General features: G+C 40.8%; 1 protein-coding gene across 2 annotated transcripts; it reads right to left on the reverse strand.

Moving 5' to 3' along the window:
• Nucleotides 1-435: 435 nt before the first annotated feature.
• On the reverse strand, nt 436-21988 carry nus1 (NUS1 dehydrodolichyl diphosphate synthase subunit). 2 transcript variants are annotated; one of them, XM_044377057.1, is made up of 5 exons: nt 21003-21984; nt 19875-20006; nt 13812-13964; nt 5970-6069; nt 436-3267 (listed from the first exon to the last, which is right to left on the reverse strand). In XM_044377057.1, exons 1-5 carry the CDS (start codon nt 21400-21402, stop codon nt 3177-3179), a joined length of 876 nt encoding a protein of 291 aa, XP_044232992.1. In that variant the 5' UTR covers nt 21403-21984; the 3' UTR covers nt 436-3176. The 2 variants fall into 2 exon arrangements, with proteins under 2 accessions (XP_044232992.1, XP_044232993.1); XM_044377058.1 differs by lacking the exons at nt 436-3267; nt 5970-6069 and adding an exon at nt 12174-12404 and having other exon boundaries at nt 21003-21988.
• Between the last annotated feature and the right edge of the window lie 226 nt (nt 21989-22214).

Here is a 22214-nt window from a genome sequence, read left to right on the forward strand (position 1 = left end):
AGACTACAGTAAAGATATGCACTCTGAGTTATATTTTATATATATTATATACTGTTTTTAATTTTATCAGCCAACTTTCTTATTGATAAATGAATGCTTTGGGGGTAAAAAGCCTAATTTCATTTTGTTTACTACTAGGTCAAACAATACATTGACTCAGTTCGTTTAGATGGACTGATGCCCCATTTTGTTAGTAGTCACCTCATGGCAACAGAGAGCTCAATCTGATTCCACTGGCCTGGTGTCTTTCTGGGAAGCCAGAAAGCCAAACTGCTAAGAATGTTTTGGGAGTAACTACTGATAAGTAGAACGAAGGGCTTCATCAATTTGTGGTCTCACAAAAATGTTGGGCCAGTTGTGAGCAGTTGAAGCAAAAGGGATCCACTGTTTCACATGAAAAATGCAGAAAAAAAAAAAAAGAACAAAAAGACAATCTTGTGCGACAGAGATTTTATTTATGTCTTTAATCATCTTGTGACCTTTCAGATGTATTTTGGGACTGCTCATGGAGGTCTCATCCTCAGGGTGGTGCTGCTTAACTTTGCAGAAAACAGAAGAATTTGCACCCATTGATACTGTATAATGTAATTACATCATTTCAACATTTACTGAGTGAAAACATCAACCAATTAGTTACATGTGCAGTGTGGAATCATCTCAGGGATTACAGTTCTTACCCAGACAACTGTCCTCTAAATAAACGCACGTTCTTCCACATGGTGATCATGTAGCATAGTGTATAGCAGTGTTTGAACCAGTGTGTTTGTTTGTTTTACAAGTGTGCTCAACATTTTCTTTCCCATAACTGGAAACAAAAACACACAGCTTCAAACTGCAAGAACTATTTTCAAATGTGATAGATTACGCTCAGTCACTGCCAACAAGTTCTTATTCTGTATTGGATTTACAGCTATTGATTAGAAAGGTAATGTGAAGTGGAGAGGGATCAGGGATTCTGTTGGAAATGGATTTGACCATGTGAAAAGAGAACGATGATATTAGAGGTCAGAAAAACAAAGAAGTTGAATGTAATCATTCAGGAGACATTGCCAGCAGACCCAGACAGAGTGTAAATGTGGGGTGTGGTAGACTGTCTGCTTAAAGCTGGAGAGTGACATCAACGGATGCAGTCATTATGTCCCACAGCATGCGCTTTTGGTTTGATGGCTGCTTGCATGGAGGTGAAAATGTTAACAGTCAGACAGAAAATAACAAGCAACTCATGAATACACTGACATCACATGACGATGCTGAGGCTGTTGCGTGGACGGAGCTATTAATTCCAAAGTCAGTCACAGTCATCACACACACACACACACAGAGCACTGTCTACATGAACAACACACACACCATACTCCACCACTGTTATCATCAGTGTGTGAGGTTTGACACACTCCAGGAGGGATTTCATACAGAAGCAAAGAGTAGCTGCGGTTGCTTTACAGACTTGTAAAACAATTTAGTTTTTAAACTCTTTATCTTGGGACAAATATTTAATTATGATGTTATCTTCACATATCAAATATTATTTTTTGGTGATCAGGAGTTTTAAATGTCACATTTTCTCAGTCATCCGTTCTACAGAGTACTTTGTCTAGGAATCATTTCTTCCCAACTTGAGATAAAGACACAATAGAACAGATGAAAAACAGAGTCTCCACTTTATATCACCATTGACCCTTTTTCACAGCAGATACTTTGACTTGTCAAAGCAGGAAAAGCATAGGTGTAAATAATAACATTAATCAGAGCCTGAAACTGGCTCACCAAAATGGAATGCAGCCATCATTAGTAATTGATTCCACCTGTGCTCTTCCTGCTTTGACAAGTCAAAATGTCTGCTGTAAAAAAGGGTCTGCAAACTTCCATGCTTTGGTCACATGATGACTACTGAGCAAACGCCACCCACTGAGCAAGACCATGAGATGTAGTTGAAAGCACTGTAAAAGCTAGTCAGTGCACCTCGAGTTAAGATTGTTTGGTCAAATTGCTGTTTCCAAGGTCGATAATGAACTTTGCTGTTCATAATTTGCAGTCTTGACAAAAGACAAAATGATTAGCAACCACAGCCGCTCCTAGTTTCTGCTGTCATGTACTTTTCTGTGATCTACAGTGATGACCACATTTTGTGGCTGCATGCATTCTGATCTATTGAGGGCAACAGCAAAGGATGTCAGGGATGTATCTCAAATATAACAAAATAAGACTGAAGTGTAAAAGTTTAAAAAGAGTAGTTTGACAAAATAATCTGAACTAAAGGTCCACTTACTAGCTTTTTCCTCGAGCTTTCAAACACATCTCATTGTCATCATTTTATCATGTGACCCAAGTACAGATCTTCAGTTAGGCGATAACAGGAAGCTGACTGGCAATTCTCCCCAGTATATGGGGGAGTTTAGTTAGAATATGATGATTTTGTCAAGTTGTAATAAGATTTCTATATGAGCTGTGAGCATATACAGAGACAGTGCATTTCTTTATTTCAGGGCTCTGATCAGTCAAAGAGGAACCTTAAACAAACTTCTGTACGTGTTGGGAGGCAACACTACACATGAACACATGACCGCAAGCTGGAGGCCAAAGGGACAAACACAGAGCCACATGAATTTTTCATATTTACACATCATTAACCACTCGGTCCCTCAGCTCCACTTACTCTGTGCAGCTCAAGTGTTGTTGGTGATTGAGCTTCTCCCTAAATGCAGTTATATTTCCCAGGATGCTTCACGAGGACGGGCACAAAGCCTTGTTTCTTCTTTGTTGTCTGCTGAGTGAAGGCTTCAGCAGTAAACAGCAGCTGGAGACTGAATGATAAACAGTGAGCCAGAGGGTCTGAGAAGACAAAACAGGGTTTGTGGTACACTGAGTCTATAGACAGTCTTCTCATGTCAGTGCATGTCTCTGATGTGCCATTTTTCTCTCTTGGAGAGCCTGTTCCAGAAGTTCTGGAATGTGAGTTTATTATAAGACAAGAGCTGGTGGCAGGAAGTCAGCTGACTGGCTATGTCTCCTGGTTTCCTCGTCTTTGAGCTGTCTTAGTCTGTTAGAGATCCAGGAGGAGAAGTCATGAGGGACACAGCGAGGTATCGAGCAATTACCACCTGCCCCCACCTCTCGTCTGACTGTATGAACACCACATTTGTTCCTGTGTGAAGACCTTGACGCCGGCCTGCACATCACTGGCCAAGCCGCTGCTGACACACACCATACCGCTGCAGGACACCCAACAAGTCCTCATAGGAGACGTTTCGGTGGGAGGGCAGGGAGCTGAGGGCAGAGCAGGATACAGACAGGAAATATCAAACTGTACATAACTTAACACTTCCAGAGACAAGAAAGATAAGATTACAGTGCCATCTACTGTGTGAGGGATTTTTTGCATTCAAAATGAAGATGAAAATGTAAAATTCAATAAGACAAAGCAATCAATAAGTCTTAGTTCAACTATGTCTAAGACGTAGTTGATCAACCTCTGGTGGTTGTTTAGTTGTCTTAGTATTTAGTATGAAAATCTCACATTCAGCTGCCATTTATTTCAATGATTTTGAGTTCTATGTTAGCAAACATGAGAGGTTTATGTTTGACTTTATTCTGATGATACAACTGACCAGCAGAAATACCAGAGGAATTCTGAGAAGCACTAGTTGCTTATAATTAACCATTTAACCATTAACCGGTAAGAATTTTGACCAATTAATACTATAATCAGTTAAACAGTTAAAGCTAGAGTGTGGGACTTTGGTCTCACCCTTCTGGCAGTGAGAGTAAAGGGGGGTGCTGACATGCAGCACGCTCTCATGCGCACCCCGAATGACAACTAACAGAAAGGGCCAGTAAAAATGGATATGTTTTGACAGTCCACCAGCTCACTGGGATTGGTAGTATGCCCGATGGCCAGTACACCACTGGCTATAACCTACTGCTGTGGCTGTAAAATGGTGGATAAATTGTTTTGAGCGTCACGCAACCCCTGCAAAATGATTTGATCCATTCGGTCCTATAACATTTGGAAACTCTACAAGAGCTGCACAACTAACAGCCAAACAGCCAGCGCAGGAATGTTGCGCCCGACATGAGATTTAAAAACTCTGCATACAAATACAGAGAGATTTATCTGATAGTGATAGGCTTAATCAGCGTTGTGTGAACTCGTTTGGCTTGAATGTATGAACATATATACACACACACACACATATGTATATATATATATATATATATATATATATATATACATATGTGTGTGTGTGTGTGTGTGTAGTGTGTGTGTGTATATATGTATATATATGTGTGTATATATATATATATATATATATATATATATATATATATATATATATATATACACACACACACACACACACACACACACACACACACACACACATATACACACATATATATGTATGTATATGTATGTATATATATTTTTTAAGTAATTAAAAAAGGTTTGCTGCATGGTAAAAGAAAAATAGGCTATACATATCAATTAAGTCATGGGGGTATGTTGACACATGCAACCAACCAAATGTGCCTACAACCACATTACGCTGAGCTTGAGCAAAATGAAGCGAGCAAAAAGAAGTACTGTGTGGGACCATTTTGACCGAAAGGACAACAAGGTTATTTGTAAGATATGCACTGCAGTATTGAAATATAGCAGCAGTACAAGCACAATGCAATACCACTTGTGAAGCAAACATCCACAAGCATCAGGTGATGAAGGACAACAAACTTTTCCCCCTGAGAGCTGAGGATGGCAGCTGAAGAGTCACAAAGTTCAATGCGAAGGTTCCACATTCCTTGAGTGACCACATGGGGGTAGGCTATTTCATTTATAGGTTTAATATATTCTTAAGTGTACTTTTAAAATAGCCTAGGAACATTCCAATATTATTATTATTATTATCATCATCATGATTATTATTACTAGCCCTAGCATATTATCAGCCCTAGCGTGTATTGTTACTATTAGGCTATTACTATCATTATCATTGACATAATAGCCTGTTCTGTTATGAATTAAGAGGAACATTAATAAGACTTTTTTTTTCACCACAGGTTGACACAGATGAGTTGGTGGCCAAACCAATGCTGGTCACCTGTGTCCTGAACCCTCGCCATAAACATCTCCGTTTTTTTCACTAAGTGAGAGAGAGAAGCCGCAAAAGCAAAACTTTTAGAAATCTGAGCTACTGTGGAGGTGGCCACTGAAGATGATGAAGATGGGCCTGGTGCTACTGGGGGAGATGATGAGACAGTGGTGTCTGCTGCCCATGCTGGAGTTGCCAGGGCAATGCCATGATGTTGCTCCTGGGAGACGACTACAGCACCACTCAACAAGCTAATGACCCATAGGCAGAGGTGGACAATCAGCTAATCAGATGCTCTGACCGCCTGTTTACATCTACTCTTACAAGTGACTGATATCTGATACCTGTGTTTACGCTTGCTTAACACTTGAAACATCCTGCATATGTAAACGAGGGTCTGGTTACCGAAATGGAAGTAAACAATTTGTTTTTGTTTTTTTCAGTGGACAGTAGTTGTGCCCGCTGTGCATGTGAAAATAACATTACACATCATTAAAATGTGTTCAGTATAAATTGGTCACATTTTCAATGACGTGTGAATTGCAATGACAGGGATTATCCAATCTGTCCGTTTAGATGACAGTTGCATTGGCAGATATCTGATTACTATCAGATTTATTGCCTGTTTACATGTTCATAATACATATCCAATCTGTGCCACATGTGAGTAAAAAATCAGAATTGGGTCACTTGTACCAGGCAGTGTAAATGCAACCTTAGTGAGAGTTATCAGACTTGTTGATAGTGCCATGTAAACAAACAGTACATATTGTATTGTTTATGTTGAATCAGGGAGATATGATTAATAAAAGTAAAAATGTGATTTGTAATCTTGTTAATAAAGTTCAGGCAGTGTTTAAGTGACAGAGAGTATCTTACATGAATTCAGTGAGTCTGATGTGCCAGGGGAGGAAGCCCAGTGTGCTGTTGACCGGACCGAACTTCACCACCAGCTCAGGATCTGGAATATTCTTTGACTCTGAAACAAGCACAAAGACAGGCAGCATGTCATCAGCACAGCTGCTTTATCCATACTAGCATCACTTCAATACAGTGCAGCATCAGAGGTGCGCTCTGATGAACCTGCCAAGTGGGTGGAGCAGTAGAGTTTTCATTGAGTTCATTAGACAGACAGGATTAATGTGTAGGATTTAATCTCTGGTCCAAACTCCGGAGCAGAAGGTGGCGGTAATACACCTAATACGCTGGTTGCCAACTGCCATTATAAACCCAAAAGATTTTTTTTTTCCAAACAGAGTGGTACATCCTGTCAGCCGAGGTGTTTCCTATCTGTTCAGCCGAACTTTGCAGCTCCTCATCGGAGCAGAGCGTTAGCCACAGCATGGCCAGAGGGAAGCACAGCCAGCTAGCCTCTGCTAGCCTCCCGGTTAACGTTAGCCCCGGTTCTGCATGTGGATCCAACCAGAGCACTGAGCACCGGTTTGTTATTCAAGTTAAAGTGGGAAGAAGCAGCGGGTCTGACGGGCAGCTTGAGTGAAGTGGAGCCTGCGGAGGAAGCACCGAGACTGTCAGGTGGCAGAGGAGATGGCAACAAATCGAATTCTAAATCGAGTGGAGAGGATGGAATGGCCTGCCAGCAGTCCTGACCTCAACCCCATTGAACACTTGTGGGATCAGCTTGGGCGTGCTGTTCGTGCCAGAGTGACTGACACAACCACGTTGGCTGAATTGTAAGAAATGCTGGTTGAAGAATGGGATGCCATCCCACAGCAGTGTGTGACCAGGCTGGTGACCAGCATGAGGAGGAGGTGCCAGGCTGTTGTGGCTGTGTATGGTTCTTCCCCATGCTACTGAGGCTCCTATTTGTTAAATGAATAAATTGTCAATATGTCTTGTTTCTTCAAACTTCAATCATCCAATCCACCAAACAATGGCAAAATAAGCTGTTTGGCATTGGCAGAGAAGATTTGCACAAAGATTTCCACAAATGCATGTTCCTTACAAATGTGGCACCATTTAAAAGGGAAATTAACAGGCTTTCCAACAGTATAAGATTTATTGCCAAGAAGCATTGTTACACCAAAGAAATAATCTATGAAACACAAATTTCCTTACTTTTTGTGCTATGTTTATTTTACCCATTCACACAGTGTCTGATAATCCTGAAAAGATCCGTGTCAACAGACCTCCAATATTGATACCACAGGTCCCACTCCCTCTGACACATGCAAGGTGCAAGGACCCGTTCATTGCTGCTTGCAGCTTTAATTTTTCATTTTGATTTCCTTAACCTTCCAGATTTTTATTTTTCACAGTGGATACTCCTTGGCCTGACTGGTCATTTTCATTGAGGAATATGTTGAAACCCTAAATGCTAACAATGACAATATGTTTCATTTTGTGTGTGTGTGTGTGTGTGTGTGTGTGTGTGTGTGTATCTCTCACTCACTTTCCCTGCCTCTGCCTAACTCTCCTTCTCCAGGTTTAGTGAACAACACTGCAAGGAGAAGATCGTTGGTTTTGGCTCAGAAAGCAGGAAGCACAGGGTTTTTTCTGCATAGAGAATTTCAAGGCAGCTGCCTCTGTCAATTTCCAGGCCTCCGTCAAAATCAGGGTCCCCATGGATCCTTAAAAAGTCTTAAAACATCTTAAAATATATTTTTTTGTAGTTCAAGGTCCAGTGAGGATAAATATTGTAATGTTTCTAATAATGGGACAAGACCATGAAAAATAGGAAAGTCCTCCTCATTCTGAACAAAAAAAGTTATGGCACTCCATGGCTTTGCAGAAATGTGAGTGACGAAACAAATGTTCTAATCATAAATGATTGTGATTCTATAGCACTACATGCAGGAAAATCGCTTTGAAGTATTTAGAAATGCTCATGGAATTAACCTAGCACTGTGCAGTCTTTAAGTAACTCTATTAACTCTAAGATCCTTGAGAAAGCAGTCTCTAATCAGTTCTACATAACAATAGTTTATTTGAGGATTTTCAGTCAGGATTTAGAGCGCATCATAGCACAGAGACAGCACTGGTGAAAGTCACAAATGACCTTCTGACTGCATCGGACAGAGGATTTGTCTCTATACTTGTCCTGTTAGATCTTAGTGCTGCATTCGACACAATTGACCATCAAATCCTTTTGCAGAGACTGGAACATTTGATTGGCATTAAAGGAACTGCATTAAGCTGGTTTAAGTCCTATTTATCAGACCGATTTCAGTCTGTACATGTTAATGATGAATCGTCCATGAAGGCAAAAGTTAGACACGGAGTTCCACAAGGTTCTGTACTTGGACCAATTCTATTCACCTTGTATATGCTTCCTTTAGGTAATATTATTAGGAAACACTCATAAACTCATAAATTTTCATTGTTATGCAGATGATACCCAATTATATTTATCAATGAAGCCTGATGAAACCAATCAGTTAAACAAACTCCAAGCATGCCTTAAGGACATAAAGACCTGGATGACCTGCAATTTTCTACTATTAAACTCAGATAAAACTGAAGTTATTGTGCTTGGCCCTAAACACCTTAGAAACACATTATCTAATGATATACCTACTCTGGATGGCATTACCCTGGCCTCCAGCACCACCGTAAGGAATCTGGGAGTTATCTTTGATCAGGATATGTCCTTTAACTCCCACATAAATCAAATCTCAAGGACTGCCTTTTTTCACTTACGTAATATCGCAAAAATCAGGTACATCTTGTCCAAAAAAGATGCAGAAAAACTAGTCCACGCATTTGTTACTTTTAGGCTGGATTATTGCAATTCCTTATTATCAGGCTGCCCTAACAAGTCTCTAAAGACTCTCCAGCTGATCCAGAACGCAGCTGCACGTGTTCTGACTAAAACTAGAAAAAGAGATCACATTTCTCCCATTTTAGCTTCACTACATTGGCTTCCTGTAAAATCTAGAATAGAATTTAAAATCCTTCTCCTAACTTACAAAGCCCTTAATGGTCAGGCACCATCATATCTTGAAGAGCTCATAGTACCGTATTATCCCACTAAAACACTGTGCTCCTAGAATGCAGGCTTACTGGTGGTTCCTACAGTCTTAAAAAGTAGAATGGGAGGCAGAGCCTTCAGCTATCAGGCTCCTCCTCTATGGAACCATCTTCCAGAGTCGGTCCGGGGTGCAGACACCCTCTCTATGTTTAAGAGTAGGCTTAAAACTTTCCTTTTTGATAAAGCTTTTAGTTAGGGCCGACCAGGCTCACCTTGGATCAGCCCTTAGTTATGCTGCTATAGGCCTAGACTGCTGGGGGACTTCCCATGATGCACTGAGCTCCTCCTCCTCCTCTCCATCTGTATGTGTTCATGTAACATCAATGCATGTCACTAACTTTGCTTCTTCCCCGGAGCTTTTTTGTGCTTTCTCATCTCACAGGAAACCCTGGGTTCTGGGCCGAGCCTTTGCGGTCCTTCACAGTCCTGTTGGCATTCTTCCCTGGCTGCTGCTGTGTCATTGTCATTATTGTTATGATTGTTGTTATTCTCAGTCACAAACAGCTTGCAGGACCTTGCAAATATGTTGCACTGGTTAAACAAAACACTACCCTGGCTGTGTGTGAGTATTTTAGCTAATGCATACATTTAGACGATTTCAATATATTATTGTGGGGTTTTTTTTTGTTACAATCTAAGCCTTAAACACTTATCAAATCGGGCAGGTCAGGTCATTAAAAAAAAAAAGACATTCTGATTAATAGTGGATGGATCGCGGGCGGTGAAATAATACATCATTAATGAGAAAAATATTAATGACATTCTCTAAAATGTGAACATAGCTGCTGCTCAGCTTCATTTTTCATCAGGCGCAAATTACTGACTCATAACTAAGCAAACTAACAACGGGGAATACTAAGAAATATACAGACACTAATAACAATTATACAAGAGAGATTCCTAGAGAAATTGGTGCATTCAGCTTGCTACAATCTTTCCAGAGCACATGGGTTATCAGGAGCAGAAACGGGACTGCAGCAGGCAGCATTCATAGTAGGCTACATAAATATTAAACTGTATTGCAAAGGAACAGTTCACCATGCAAATGTTTATAAATGATGTCAAAGACATCTTGCATGGCAATTACGAGAACTACCATTACTCCCCCAAAGCATGGAGAGATCTCCAGAATGTCAGAGGCAATGACTAAAAAAATCCTGAAACCTGTTAATCTGTGAGGCACACGCTGGCTTCCTCATCTGCAGAGAGCACTCACTGCTTTATGCAACTTTAGGCCAGAGCTTTCCCATTTATAGCAGAGGCAAAGGCAAACGGTGCAGACATGATTGGCAGGGCTCGTTTCACTTGTACATTTTAGAAAAACTACAAGTCACTGCATTTTGTCCTCTTTTTAGTGGACATCCTTGATCAGTTAATCAGCTTAAAATTGCAAGATGACTCCACAACACTGAGTGATGTCCATCAGGCTCTGGAAAAGACTTATCTTTCTCTCACAGCGATGCAGTGTTCACTAGGGCCACACCTTGATGCATTTTTGACCGAGGCTCAGGGGGGAGTTTTCCAGGAGGTGCAGCTAGTTGGCCGTGAGGATGGAAAGCTTGAAGACGAAAGAAAGAAAGTTCTACACAGCATGTAGAAGTACCTCAGACAGCAGTTTGACTTTTTTGATCAAGACCGGCTTGGTTTTCAACACCTGTGACTGGCCAAAGAACCATGTTGAACTGGTGACTACAACACTGCAGGTGCACTAGAGAGATGGTGGGTAAGAAGGGAGAGAGCCCGGGGGATACCTGAATAAGCTGAAAAAGTAGGCTAACAGTTGGAAATATGTATTATAATTGTTCTACTGGTTTTTGTAATGTTTTCATTGCAATATCGGGAGGAGGGGGGGGTATGTACCATATGTTTACAAAGAACTGGAGTTTCCAATCTAAATTAGGGATGCTCATTTTTATTATTTTTTTCTGACCGATAGCAGACGCTCATTAACCAACCATTAACCATTATCGACAAGATTAAATTATGATTAGATTGGACAAGTGTCTGTAACCCATAAAAAAAAATACCAATACAACAATTTTTTTTTTTTCATGAGAAGGGGTTTATTTTTACATGTGCAAATAGCAGCATACACAACAACAACAGAACATGAGTATTCGCAATAGACTGTAAAAGATATGGACGTAGCCACCATGACGTGGTACTTCTGCCTGGCTCCTGCAGCCAAAAGCAGCAGGTCTTTTGTGATCTCTACCTTGGTTATGCCCCCAACAGACCTGACATGGTCAACAATGAGCCTCTGAGCCGACAGAGACCTCTCCTTCTGATTCTCCAAAGTCAATTCTTTGTTATTGGAAAATCCTCTCTCTACACTGGCCTGTCCATGAGACAAGACAAGTAGAATCTTCACCACATTCCACACTCTGGAAAATGATGGTTTAGTCCCCATTGTCACATAAAGCAGGGTGTCCGCTCAATCTGTTTTGAGGTCAAATTTCCCTGAATTTAGACAAATCACAAAACTCCCTAAACTCACTGAGGATATCATCACACACTGCCTCATCTATGTGTTTAGCTTCAACAAGTATGCCCCAACATGAGTTGAAAAAGCTGGCTTGTTTCTACACATGACTTGTAGGAATAGTGAGAATTAGCCACCTTAAGCACCCACAGTACCTCTGCAGTTAGGGCTTCGTTTCTGGACACAGAACCCAAAATGGTCCCTTGTTTGATGGTGGACAAGAGGGAAGCACTGCAGCTGGCAGCGGGTGTCACCTTGGTCACCAGGGTGAAAAAGCCAGTGATGGGGTTGAGAGTTGATTCATGTGCAGCAGAAGCAGCCTGGTGCTTAGGCCAGGTGGTGCAGCCCATCGCCACAGGGTCAAGTGGAGGTGTGTGGGGGTGTGGGTGTGTTTATTTGTGCTCTAGAACATAACCACTGTGAAATAATCAGAAAATCATGTTTTATTGATCTTTTTTAAAATGAGACTTGAAGCCAACAGCGAAGTCTAACTTTACTTTTAACATTATCAAATGAAGAGAAATGTCCTCCCCTCCTAGTAACATCTTTGTACTCCCTCATGGCAGAGTTTACAGCTCTGATCAGTCTGATCTCCAGCTGTAATTGGCCACTGCAGCCTTCAGCCGCAGTGACGTCGGGTTGTGTTTCTCCAAAAGTTGACTCTGGCTCAACTTTCCAGCCACAGTCCAGTGCAGTGCTGTTGCGGCCAAAATGCCTGCAGACGTAACGCACTACCCCCATTCAAATGAATGGGAGAATTGGCGTTTTTGCCATACCACCTGATTTGGTCTGAATACCGCCTTAGCTCCTTTACGCCTGGATACCACTGGACGCACAGATCGAGCTGGGCAGGAAGTCAGAATAGAGCATCCAATCAATTTTCAAAATAAAACACCCCGTGCAGACTCCCGATCGTATTTCAACAATAAACATAATTAAAACAGACAAATAAAGAAACCGTTTAACTCTCTAGCCGACTTAACCATAGTAGAAGCACAAAATACAACAAAAATGACCAAATAAACAAAATGTTAACAAAATTGGGCAGTTTAGTTCCCCTGCTAATCCAGTAATTACGGTAGCCTAAGGGCACTTTTACAGCTTTGACTAGTCTGCTGTAATTATTGTAGTAGGAGTGCAACTGAATTTAAAAGGCAAATGGCTTCCCTGCTTTCAAGACGCTTCGCTTCTGAAACGCTCCCGGTGGGATATGACGCTATGCAAAGGACGGAGCAAAACCACATCGGAACTGGAACATGGCGCACACACGCCCCATGGGATCCCGGCGTAAGCTAGCGCTGGCTCTCTCATGTTTGAAATGTCAAACGGTTTACTACTCAGTAAACGTTTTGCACATCCCAGGGCCTGGTCTTTTTCAAGCTATGCCTTATAGTTGTCCAAGTGAAGCCAGACATTAAATCGGCATTTTCCTCATCAAAGTACAAGCTCCAACTCAGGTCGGAGGCTGACGTTAGCCCACACAGAGAACCAGAGCCGTCGATAGAAAGTTGCGGCAACTCCATAGACTCCAATAGGACCAATTATTCCACAACGATGGCGGATCATGGAGGCTCAACTAGTTCCTAATAGTGGCTGGTCACAAGCAGCATTTTCCGTTCTTTGAGGTATATTCAGAAGAAAAAATATCCAGCAACAACATAAAAAGTTTAAACAAAAAGTTTTTTAATATTCCATTTGCTAGATCGATAAGCTAAATTTGAAGAACAGTCAGGGATTCATTTAACGGAGTGTTTTCCATCATTTAGCTACCGTTTTTTAAAAGCTTATTTTAACCAACATAATAAGCTTTCAAAATATCATCACTATATTAGATTGACTGTATTTGACAATACTAACTAGCTAACTAATAGTGAAAATATTATCTAGCTACAGAGCTAGTGATAGTTTATGTCAGCTATTAACTACCTATCAATGGCTCTGCAGAGAACAACAAAACGTCAAATGACGTGACTGATCTGCCGAAACATTAAAGTATTGTTTAACTAATATAGATTTTTCTCAGTCGATCTTAACTGAACCACATATACTCTATTATACAGGTCTTATACTCTATTATTTGTGAAGCAAATTTCCATGACATTTCCAAAACTTTCTGGGTTTATTTATTTTTCCAAAACTTCTCCAGGCCTAGAAATTGCTATTTTCAAATTCCATAATTTTTCCAGGTTTTCCATCACTGTACAAACCCTGAATATAATTAACTTTTACACACACAGCTATGAACAGGTACCTCTGAGTAGTGTGTCCAGCATGGAGACGCTGATGTCTTTGGAGCTCCTCTCTTTGTTCTCCACAGAGCGACAGAGCTGCTGTGCTGCCTGAACAATACTCTGCTTCCCATCCTCTGGAGACAGGACCTTCACTGTGGGCCTGCAGGACACCACTGACAGACAGACAGACAGACAGACAGACAGACACACACACACACAAACACATGATCAATTTCCACTGCCTCTGATTGAAAGTACAGATGGGTGACAAATTAAAAGGAAAAACTGGTACAGGCCTGAACGCTTGACCCCTACAGTGAGGGGATCCAGTGGATCTGTTATGCTGTGGGGGGCATTTTGCTGGCATGGTTTAGGTCCACTTGTCCCCTTAGAGGGAAGGGTCACTGCAAATCAACACAAAGTTGTTCTGAGTCATCACCTTTATCCTATGATGAAACATTTCTATCCTGATGGGAGTGGTCTCTTCCAGGATGACAATGCCCCAATTTAGAGGGCAGGAGGGGTCACTGAATGGTTTGATGAGTATGAAAATCATGTGAATCATATGCCATGTATGTATTATAGGTTTGCTACTACTTTTTGTGATATTTTTATTGCAGACATGACAATGACTCAGGCATAATGTTGGGAGGGAGTAAGTGAGTGAGCAAGAGAGAGCATGTATGAGGCAGAGGCATGGAGGGAGGCAGGTGTGAAAAAGATAGACCATAAACTAAGGGACTGTGACTGTGTCTTAACTGTGTCACAATTAAGGAAGACTGTGTTAAGTTGCGTTAAATTGCCTTTTCTGTATTGCTTTTACATAAATTTACATTTTGGCCACCAAATTTAGGGGCTTGGTGGACTGTAGGGCTAGTGCTTGAAAAAATTAGCATTTAGTCCTGGGTTTCTTGTAGGAAGCAGTGCATCATGCTACACTTTTTTTTGGCTGATATTGAAAATATGTGGAAAATATTGAGCTAAAAACATGTCTGAGTATCACAACAAGAACCACATCACAAACACGACACATTCATTGTGAGCAATACATGCCCACCAAACAAATGAAAAGAACTAAAGAAAAAAAGAGCATGTAATATAATTAACTTTTACACACACAAACATTTGATGTTTTGATGATGGTGGTGATGACACTGAAAATATGTGGAAACTAACTAACATGGTGTTCATCCCTCCAGAAGAGTCCCAGAGACTTATGGAATCAATGCCAAGGCTGAGGAACACCATTCTTCAAAAAGATATTCCCTCATTTGGTGTTTTGATGGTGGTGGAAACTGTCTAACACATCAGTCTAAAATCTCCCATAGGCGTTCAACTGGGTTGATATCTGGTGACTGTGAAGGCCATAGCATGTGATTCACATCATTTTCAAACCATTCATTGACCCCTTGTGCCCTGTGAATTGGGCACTGCCATCCTGAAAGAGATCACTCCCATCAGGATAGAAATGTTTCATCATAGGATAAAGGGTGATCACTCAGAACAGCTTTGTATTGATTTGCAGTGATGCTTCCCTCTAAGGGGACAATTGGACCCAAACCATGCCAGCAAAATGCCCCCAAAGCATAATGGAGCCACCAGATCCCCTCACTGTAGGGGTCAAGCATTCAGGCCAATACTGGTTTTTCCTTTAATTTGTCACTCGTCTGTATATTCACAGGGAGATGGTGAGAAACTTACTGGTTGTGCATCTTTAAAGTGAGACTGACAAACTGACAGTTTCAAACACTCATACTGTAAATGGGTTAGAGTATTTTGGTAGCCACTGCTGCTGTGTGCATCTATTTCAATCAAATGGGCCCTTGGCTGCCTGCAAGGATTTGTCAGAGTGTACACCATTTCCTTGATGGTGATTAGTGATTAGTGATTTGAATTAAATATGAGAAATTGTGATTTGAATTAAATTTGAGAAATTTACCATCTAACTATCTTTCCACACAATTAACTTCTTTTAATTGTCAGTCAGTCAGTCAAGTCAGTCTTTCCATTCTTGACCATATTGCTCCATTGAAAATCAGAAAGCTCAAATCAAACACCCTTCCCTGGCTAAATGATCACACTTGATCATTGAAACAACAGTGCAGAATATTAGAACTTGAATGGAAGCTAACTAAGTCTGCAGTTACCTACAATACTCTAAGGAATGTACTACAAAAGGACCAGAAAGCAGTAAAAGATGCAAGATCAACATATTTTCCTGACATAATGTCAATAAAAACAATCACAACCCCAAAGTCTTACTCAATGTAATCAATTCTGTTCTCAATGGTCCATCCAGTACAGATCTTGTACCCAAAAATAACTGGATTTATTGGGAAGATAGAGAGAACATGGTCTCAAATTTCACCTGATCCACGAAATCTACCCACCTCCAACAATGATCTTGCTTCACTTTCCCAGTTTCAAACCATTAACATCCCAGCAATGGATAAAATAATTTCTTAAATGAAATCCTCTACCTGTGGTGTAGATATTATCCCAACTAAGTTTTTTAAATGGATATTCCCCTCTGTCATTTTATTCTTTGAATTATTAACAGTTCTCTAACTTTTTGTAATTTTCCCATTTATTTTAAATATTAAAATAAAATTAAATATGCAATCATTCAAACATTACTGAAAAAGCCTAACTTAATATGTAATTTTTATCTAAGGTGCTTGAGAAAGTTATCTCAACTCAATTAATATCCTTTATGAATAGTATCGATACTTTTAATAGTTTTCATTCAGGTTTGAGAGCTCACCACAGCACAGAGACAGCCCCCATGAATGATTCTAATAATCTACTTTTAACAACTAATGGAGGTGACTGCACAGTCCTGGTGCTTTTAGATTTGAGTGCTGCCTTCGATCAGTCCATTCTCCTGCACCATCTAGAAACCTGGGTTGGTCTTATGGGAACTGCTCTACATCTACAACGTTCACACCTCTCCAATAGAACCTCATATCATGTTGTCATAGCAAATGCCTGTTACTTGTTGCCCACTTTAACTGTGGTGTTCCTCAAGGCTATATCTTTGGCCCACTGCTGTTTTCAATACACATGCTTCCTCTCAGCCAGATCATTCAGAACCATAGTATCTCCCACCACTGTTACATAGATGATGTCCCTCTTCAAACCAACAACCCCAGGAGCCTTGATAATCCGTTTGCCTGCCTCAGTGATGTTAAATGTTGGTTGTCCCAGAACGTTTTAAAATTCATTGACAATAAGTCTGAGGTCATTGTCATTGGTCCTACAAATTCTACCAGCCTGCTTCACAGTAAGCTTGGTTCCTTGACCAGAAAACATTAAACAATCCGCTAGAAATATTGGAGCTATTTTTCGTGCCGATCTCTGTTTTGATGCACAAGTGAAAAATGTTGTCCAGTCATGCTTTTTTCAACTCAAAAAAATCTCCAAAATTGGTTGAATAATTGCCATGTTACTTTCATAAGGAAAAAGTGCTACATCAATAGCCTTCCAGGATTAATCCATTATTTCCTGCGGTGGGAGGGAGAGCCTAACAAATTACCTGTGAAAACAGTGTATTCAATACACCCCTGTTGTTTTCAGAACTTTGGACTCGCCCAACCTAATGGAGACTGCTAGGTGTAACTCTACTCAACGTTTACTGCACGTTTACTGAATCAGTGTTTCTCCTATAATTATAACAACGAGAACCCCCGCCAGGCCAAAAAAATATTTTTCAATGCCAAAAATAACGCCAAATATTCATTCATTCGGAAATCAATAGCGTTTGGGAGTCTCTGTGCAGCGCTGTTCCGGTACGTGAGTCAACGTCTGTGTCATTGCCTGGGTAACTATTTCTGGCGTAACTCCGTTAAGGAATAGAGCATTGCAGAGTATGTTTGCATAGCGAGTGGGAAAGAGCCAGCAGCAGAGAAGTGACAGTGGATGCGAGCGGAGCAGAGGAAAAGGTTAGAAGTAAGTTGTCAGTCTGGCAGTGAATATACAGTACAGACTACAGTGTGTCAGTTAATAAATGCTAAAAAGTCACATCTGTTTCCCCAAGTGCTGGAAAAGTGAAGGGGCTGTGTTAGCCTAACCTGAAGATGCAAAACAGAGAAATAGAGAACGGAGAAATGTGTGGCTGTTGAGTTCACTGTGCATTCTGTCCCGTTACATCCACCCCCCACCTCCCCTTCTTCATTAGTTGAAGATTATGTACGATTAAGGTCGACCAAGATTTTCTTTGGTTGACTACAGCCCTAAAAATCAGATGACTCCTGTCTCCTACTGATTTACATAAGGTCACACATGCATTTATTTTCTCCTGCCTCAACTACTGCAATGCACTTTATGCCAGCATTAGTCAGAACTCCCTTCACTGACTCCAACTGGTACAGAATGCTGTTGCCTCGATTTTAACTGGCACTAAGAGATATGAACATATTACTCCAATACTTACCAACTTACACTGGCTGCCTGTTACATTAATTTTCTGTCGGTTGACTAATCATTGCAGTGCGACAAGTTTTGGTAAGTATTTCATGTTTTTTCAAGCAGAATGTGAAAATGAAGGCAGTTTTCTGTCAATTTAAAATCTTTCAAGGTCCAATAAACTTATAAAATTACCTTGATGAATAACCATGATAAATAATATGGATATGTATCATTCATTATCATCTTAATGTACTAAATTAATGTGAGATAGAAACCTGTGGATGTGGGTTTCTGGGTGTTAACAAGCAATGTCAGTTTCTGTCTTTTGTGTTCTGGAAGAATAGCCTGGAAAACAGGTCTAACACCACACAATAGAATGTATTACTCTTGTCATAGTTTCAATCCAGCAGAATGAAAGTGAAGAGGAGAAAATCGGCTTAACTTCCAGCAAAGATATGATGTGAAACAGATGTTAAGTTCATTATGTCAGCCAGCTTATTCAAGTTTGTATTTAGTCTCAGTATCATGTTTCAGATGGAAGGATGAAAAAATGTATCGAGCAATGAAAGCTAATGAAACACAAGTGGTGTGGGATTCGGCTCTCTAGATATCAGACACCCTGTCGGTTAACAAACAGGATTATCAAGTTTTTACATTTGCTGTTATTGTGTATAGTGCCAATGCTGCAAATGCTGTGCCTTGATTTCAAAGAACAGGCCATATTATCAACACAGCTGAGATACATGTTGCAGTAAACAATCCCCCAAGTATTGCAGCTTCACCCGTCATGGTGATGGTCTGTTTGAACAGAACTGACATGGAACTTTTCCATAATGGAGATCTAAAGCCTATGAGAAAGCCAAACAACCATTCAGAACTCTGGCACAAAAATTAAAATAATATAATCCAGCCATGTTAACAGATACACAAAGTTAGGGCTTACATTTCCGCATACATCATTTGCATTCATACATAAATTACACACATGTCTCACTGCCAGCTAATTAAATTTTTCATTTCATTTATATTCCATATTTATTTTAAATGTGCATTCCATATGTATTTTCCTACAGAAACAACAATCTGTCAGAATGACAGGAATTACATGAAAGTCTAAACTTTGACTTGTACATTTTTTATTACAGAAGCTTGGGTGCTATGAGGTGTAATGAGAATATAAATAGGAATCTACATGTTGCTTTGACAAGGATTGGATGACTGAAGTGGGAGCAGATTTGAGGCAGGCTATACAAAAACTGAGAATACTATTCTTCCCAGCAGTGCTGACACGGCAGTGAAGAGAGAGAGAAATAAAAACTTTATCCAGTACAGACATGACTGAAAACAGTTCAAAATGATTTCTTACTTAGGGAAGAAAAGATGTGAATGTCAAACCACTGCAGTACCCAGACATTTGCATTGTGATCGCTGCTTACATCCTGGTTTAATATGTGATATATTACAGTTGTATAAATGCACTGAATGACTGAATGAATTCAATACAAGCCAGGAATTTCAGAAAACAGCTGTTGCTTCACATTCGTTTGACTTTTGATTGTTGAATGAACTTTATGTACATTTTAGCCTTGTTTGTGTGAGGCAATAAATGACATATGTACATAATTACACAACCACACTGCGTTAGCCACTAAATAACAGTAGTGCTGAGCCCTTACCATGGTGCTGATGTTTGTCACTGCAGTTGTTCAGGAATTCCACATTGTATTTGGATCCCTCGACTCCCAGCAGGTCCTGCTGCTGCTTCACTATCTCTTCCAGCAGACGGGAATTGTTTTTCCGAAAAATCCCTGAGGGAAGAGACCAATGACAATTATAGCACATCAGTCAATCCAGAATAAAATTTGAAAAGTTATTTTGCTGAAGTTCTGGAGGGGAAGGCTGCAAAGGCTACAAGTGGATGATGAAACATTACTGCTTTGCAATATGATGATATTTTGTCTATGACTTTATAACTGTGGTTAGAGGGGTGAACTTTCTTTCCCTCTGAACATAACCAGTCCCATCAACAGTTCCCATAAAAGTATATAATAATATACATGAGCGTCAAATAAAATGATTAGGTGTCCCGACTATCCACAATTCTCCAACTCTCAACAATGAGCAAACTTTGAAAAGATGGACTAGCAGTGAGAGAATGACACTTGAGCTTTAAAAAAAAAAAAGCTCAAGTGTACATGCTTTGCTCCAGTTGTCCTCATACGTTAAACTGATTTTATTAGTGTTTCAACAACACCACAGAGGAGTTAATAGTTGAGTCGTTTACTAAATAACACAGGGTAAGCATGCACAGACATAATTATTGATGTTCACAAAGAAGATAGTAATAAAACCATGACCATTGTACAGTTTATATGATAGTATTTGTTACTAGTTTGTTTCCTCAGAGACTGGAAAATTAGCATGGTGTGTGCATAACTCTAACTGAAGCACATGTGGAACAAACTAATATAACCTCTACAGTCACATGACATGACTGAAATAAGTCACGGAGAGCTGGATCATTTTTATAGTGGGAGTGAGGTTCATGTTGTACTTGTATAACTTATGGTCAAACACAAAGGGTGCCTAAAAGTAATTAGATCAGATCAAACTTGTGTAGTTTATACAATCTTATAAACATTATTGTATAGGTTTACAGTGACAGGGAACACGTAGCTAACGTTAACAGTTACATCTGTTCACTGTTTAATTACGATTAAACGACTGTTTATTACTGATATGCGGACACCGAACATAGTGCTCTTGGTTGTACCACGCAGTTAGGTAAAGTGTAAAATGTTTACCGTGATTATCATAGACGCTGACATACGATATACCGACAGCCATACACCAGACCACCAGGTTGGCTATGTCCGTATAACTGGGCTCTTCTTCCGCTACCAATAGGCCGATGTGGACCGGCATCTTCTCCAGAGACCTGCCGTCAGACAGCCACCGTAACCGGCGACTGGCAATGCGGTTTCCAGTTACCGGGTTAGCGTTAGTGTCAGGGTTATGATTTAACTTCTTCTGGTGGTCCGGGAACCCAGCCAAGGCTAACGGCAGCAGCAGAGCAGCCATCGCCCGCTCCCACAGCCGGCCCTTCCAGCTCCGTAGCCGGACACGGAGCCAGGAGACGAGCGCTCTGTTGACGTGGACCAGAACCAACAAGAGCCGCCATAACAAGTCGTACAGCAGCGCCATTAGTCTCCTTATTCCTTCGAAGTAAAGTCCTAAAGGATCGTGGTCAGAATCTGCTCTACAGGCGCTTTAGTCTTAAGTATGATCTGCCTGCTAAATCCGTTTCAGCGTTGTCAACCGTTCAGTCTGCCTGCCGCCATCTTCCTCTCTCCTTGGCAACCCCTGACCTGTGAACCCTCAGCGTGCTACACGTAGCTCGCTGATTCGACAAGATAAGAGTGACGTGCCCCTACAGCCGATCATAAGTCCCATTGATGTATGAGAGCTGGATAGGGCGCCGCCGCTCTGCCTTGCAGCCAGTTTTTCCCACTGGCCACTGCAATGAAAAATCCCCCTGCGGCCCAAAAAACATTTCCCCCATAGACCACTATTGTAAAAGAGACGTCTGTTAAACTGTTGACAGGACACCTCGAACTGCAAATGACGTCAATTATGACTCTATCTATTATTAACTTTTGATCCGTAGAGGTTTTATATTTGTCAAACTTTCCTCGAGCCGAGAAAAGCAATTTAAAAACCCATGACGTCATCACACTGTAAAGCCTATGGGCCGAGCGGGAACTCGTGGGCGGGGCCAGCGGGGGAAACACTACTGCGCCTATTCAGTGGGCCGCACAACGCGGAAGCAAACCCGGAAGCTAGAAACTGATCTGAAACCTTTTTGGCGTATGCGCCAGGCAAGCAATTCCTATAGGACTGAATGGGCGCCATTTTTAGTCCGGTATCCAGCTCTTACAATACATCCATGGCGCCAGACAATGACTTGTCTCATTATCAGAATTAAATCCATTCGGTCCGATCACATTTCAAAAGCC

The sequence above is a fragment of the Thunnus albacares genome, chromosome 16, assembly GCF_914725855.1.
Source record: "Thunnus albacares chromosome 16, fThuAlb1.1, whole genome shotgun sequence".
NCBI classification, from domain to species: Eukaryota; Metazoa; Chordata; class Actinopteri; order Scombriformes; family Scombridae; genus Thunnus; species Thunnus albacares.

Excerpts from the sequence above, each read along its gene's own strand:
- nus1 (XM_044377057.1), bottom strand. The coding sequence starts at position 21,402 with ATGGCGCTGCTGTACGACTTGTTATGGCGGCTCTTGTTGGTTCTGGTC. Across the intron at positions 13,965-19,874 it reads TGACAAACATCAGCACCATG|TGGTGTCCTGCAGGCCCACA; the intron begins GTAAGGGCTCAG and ends TCTGTCTGTCAG. Across the intron at positions 3,268-5,969 it reads ATCAGACTCACTGAATTCAT|CTCCCTGCCCTCCCACCGAA; the intron begins GTAAGATACTCT and ends CTCTGCCCTCAG.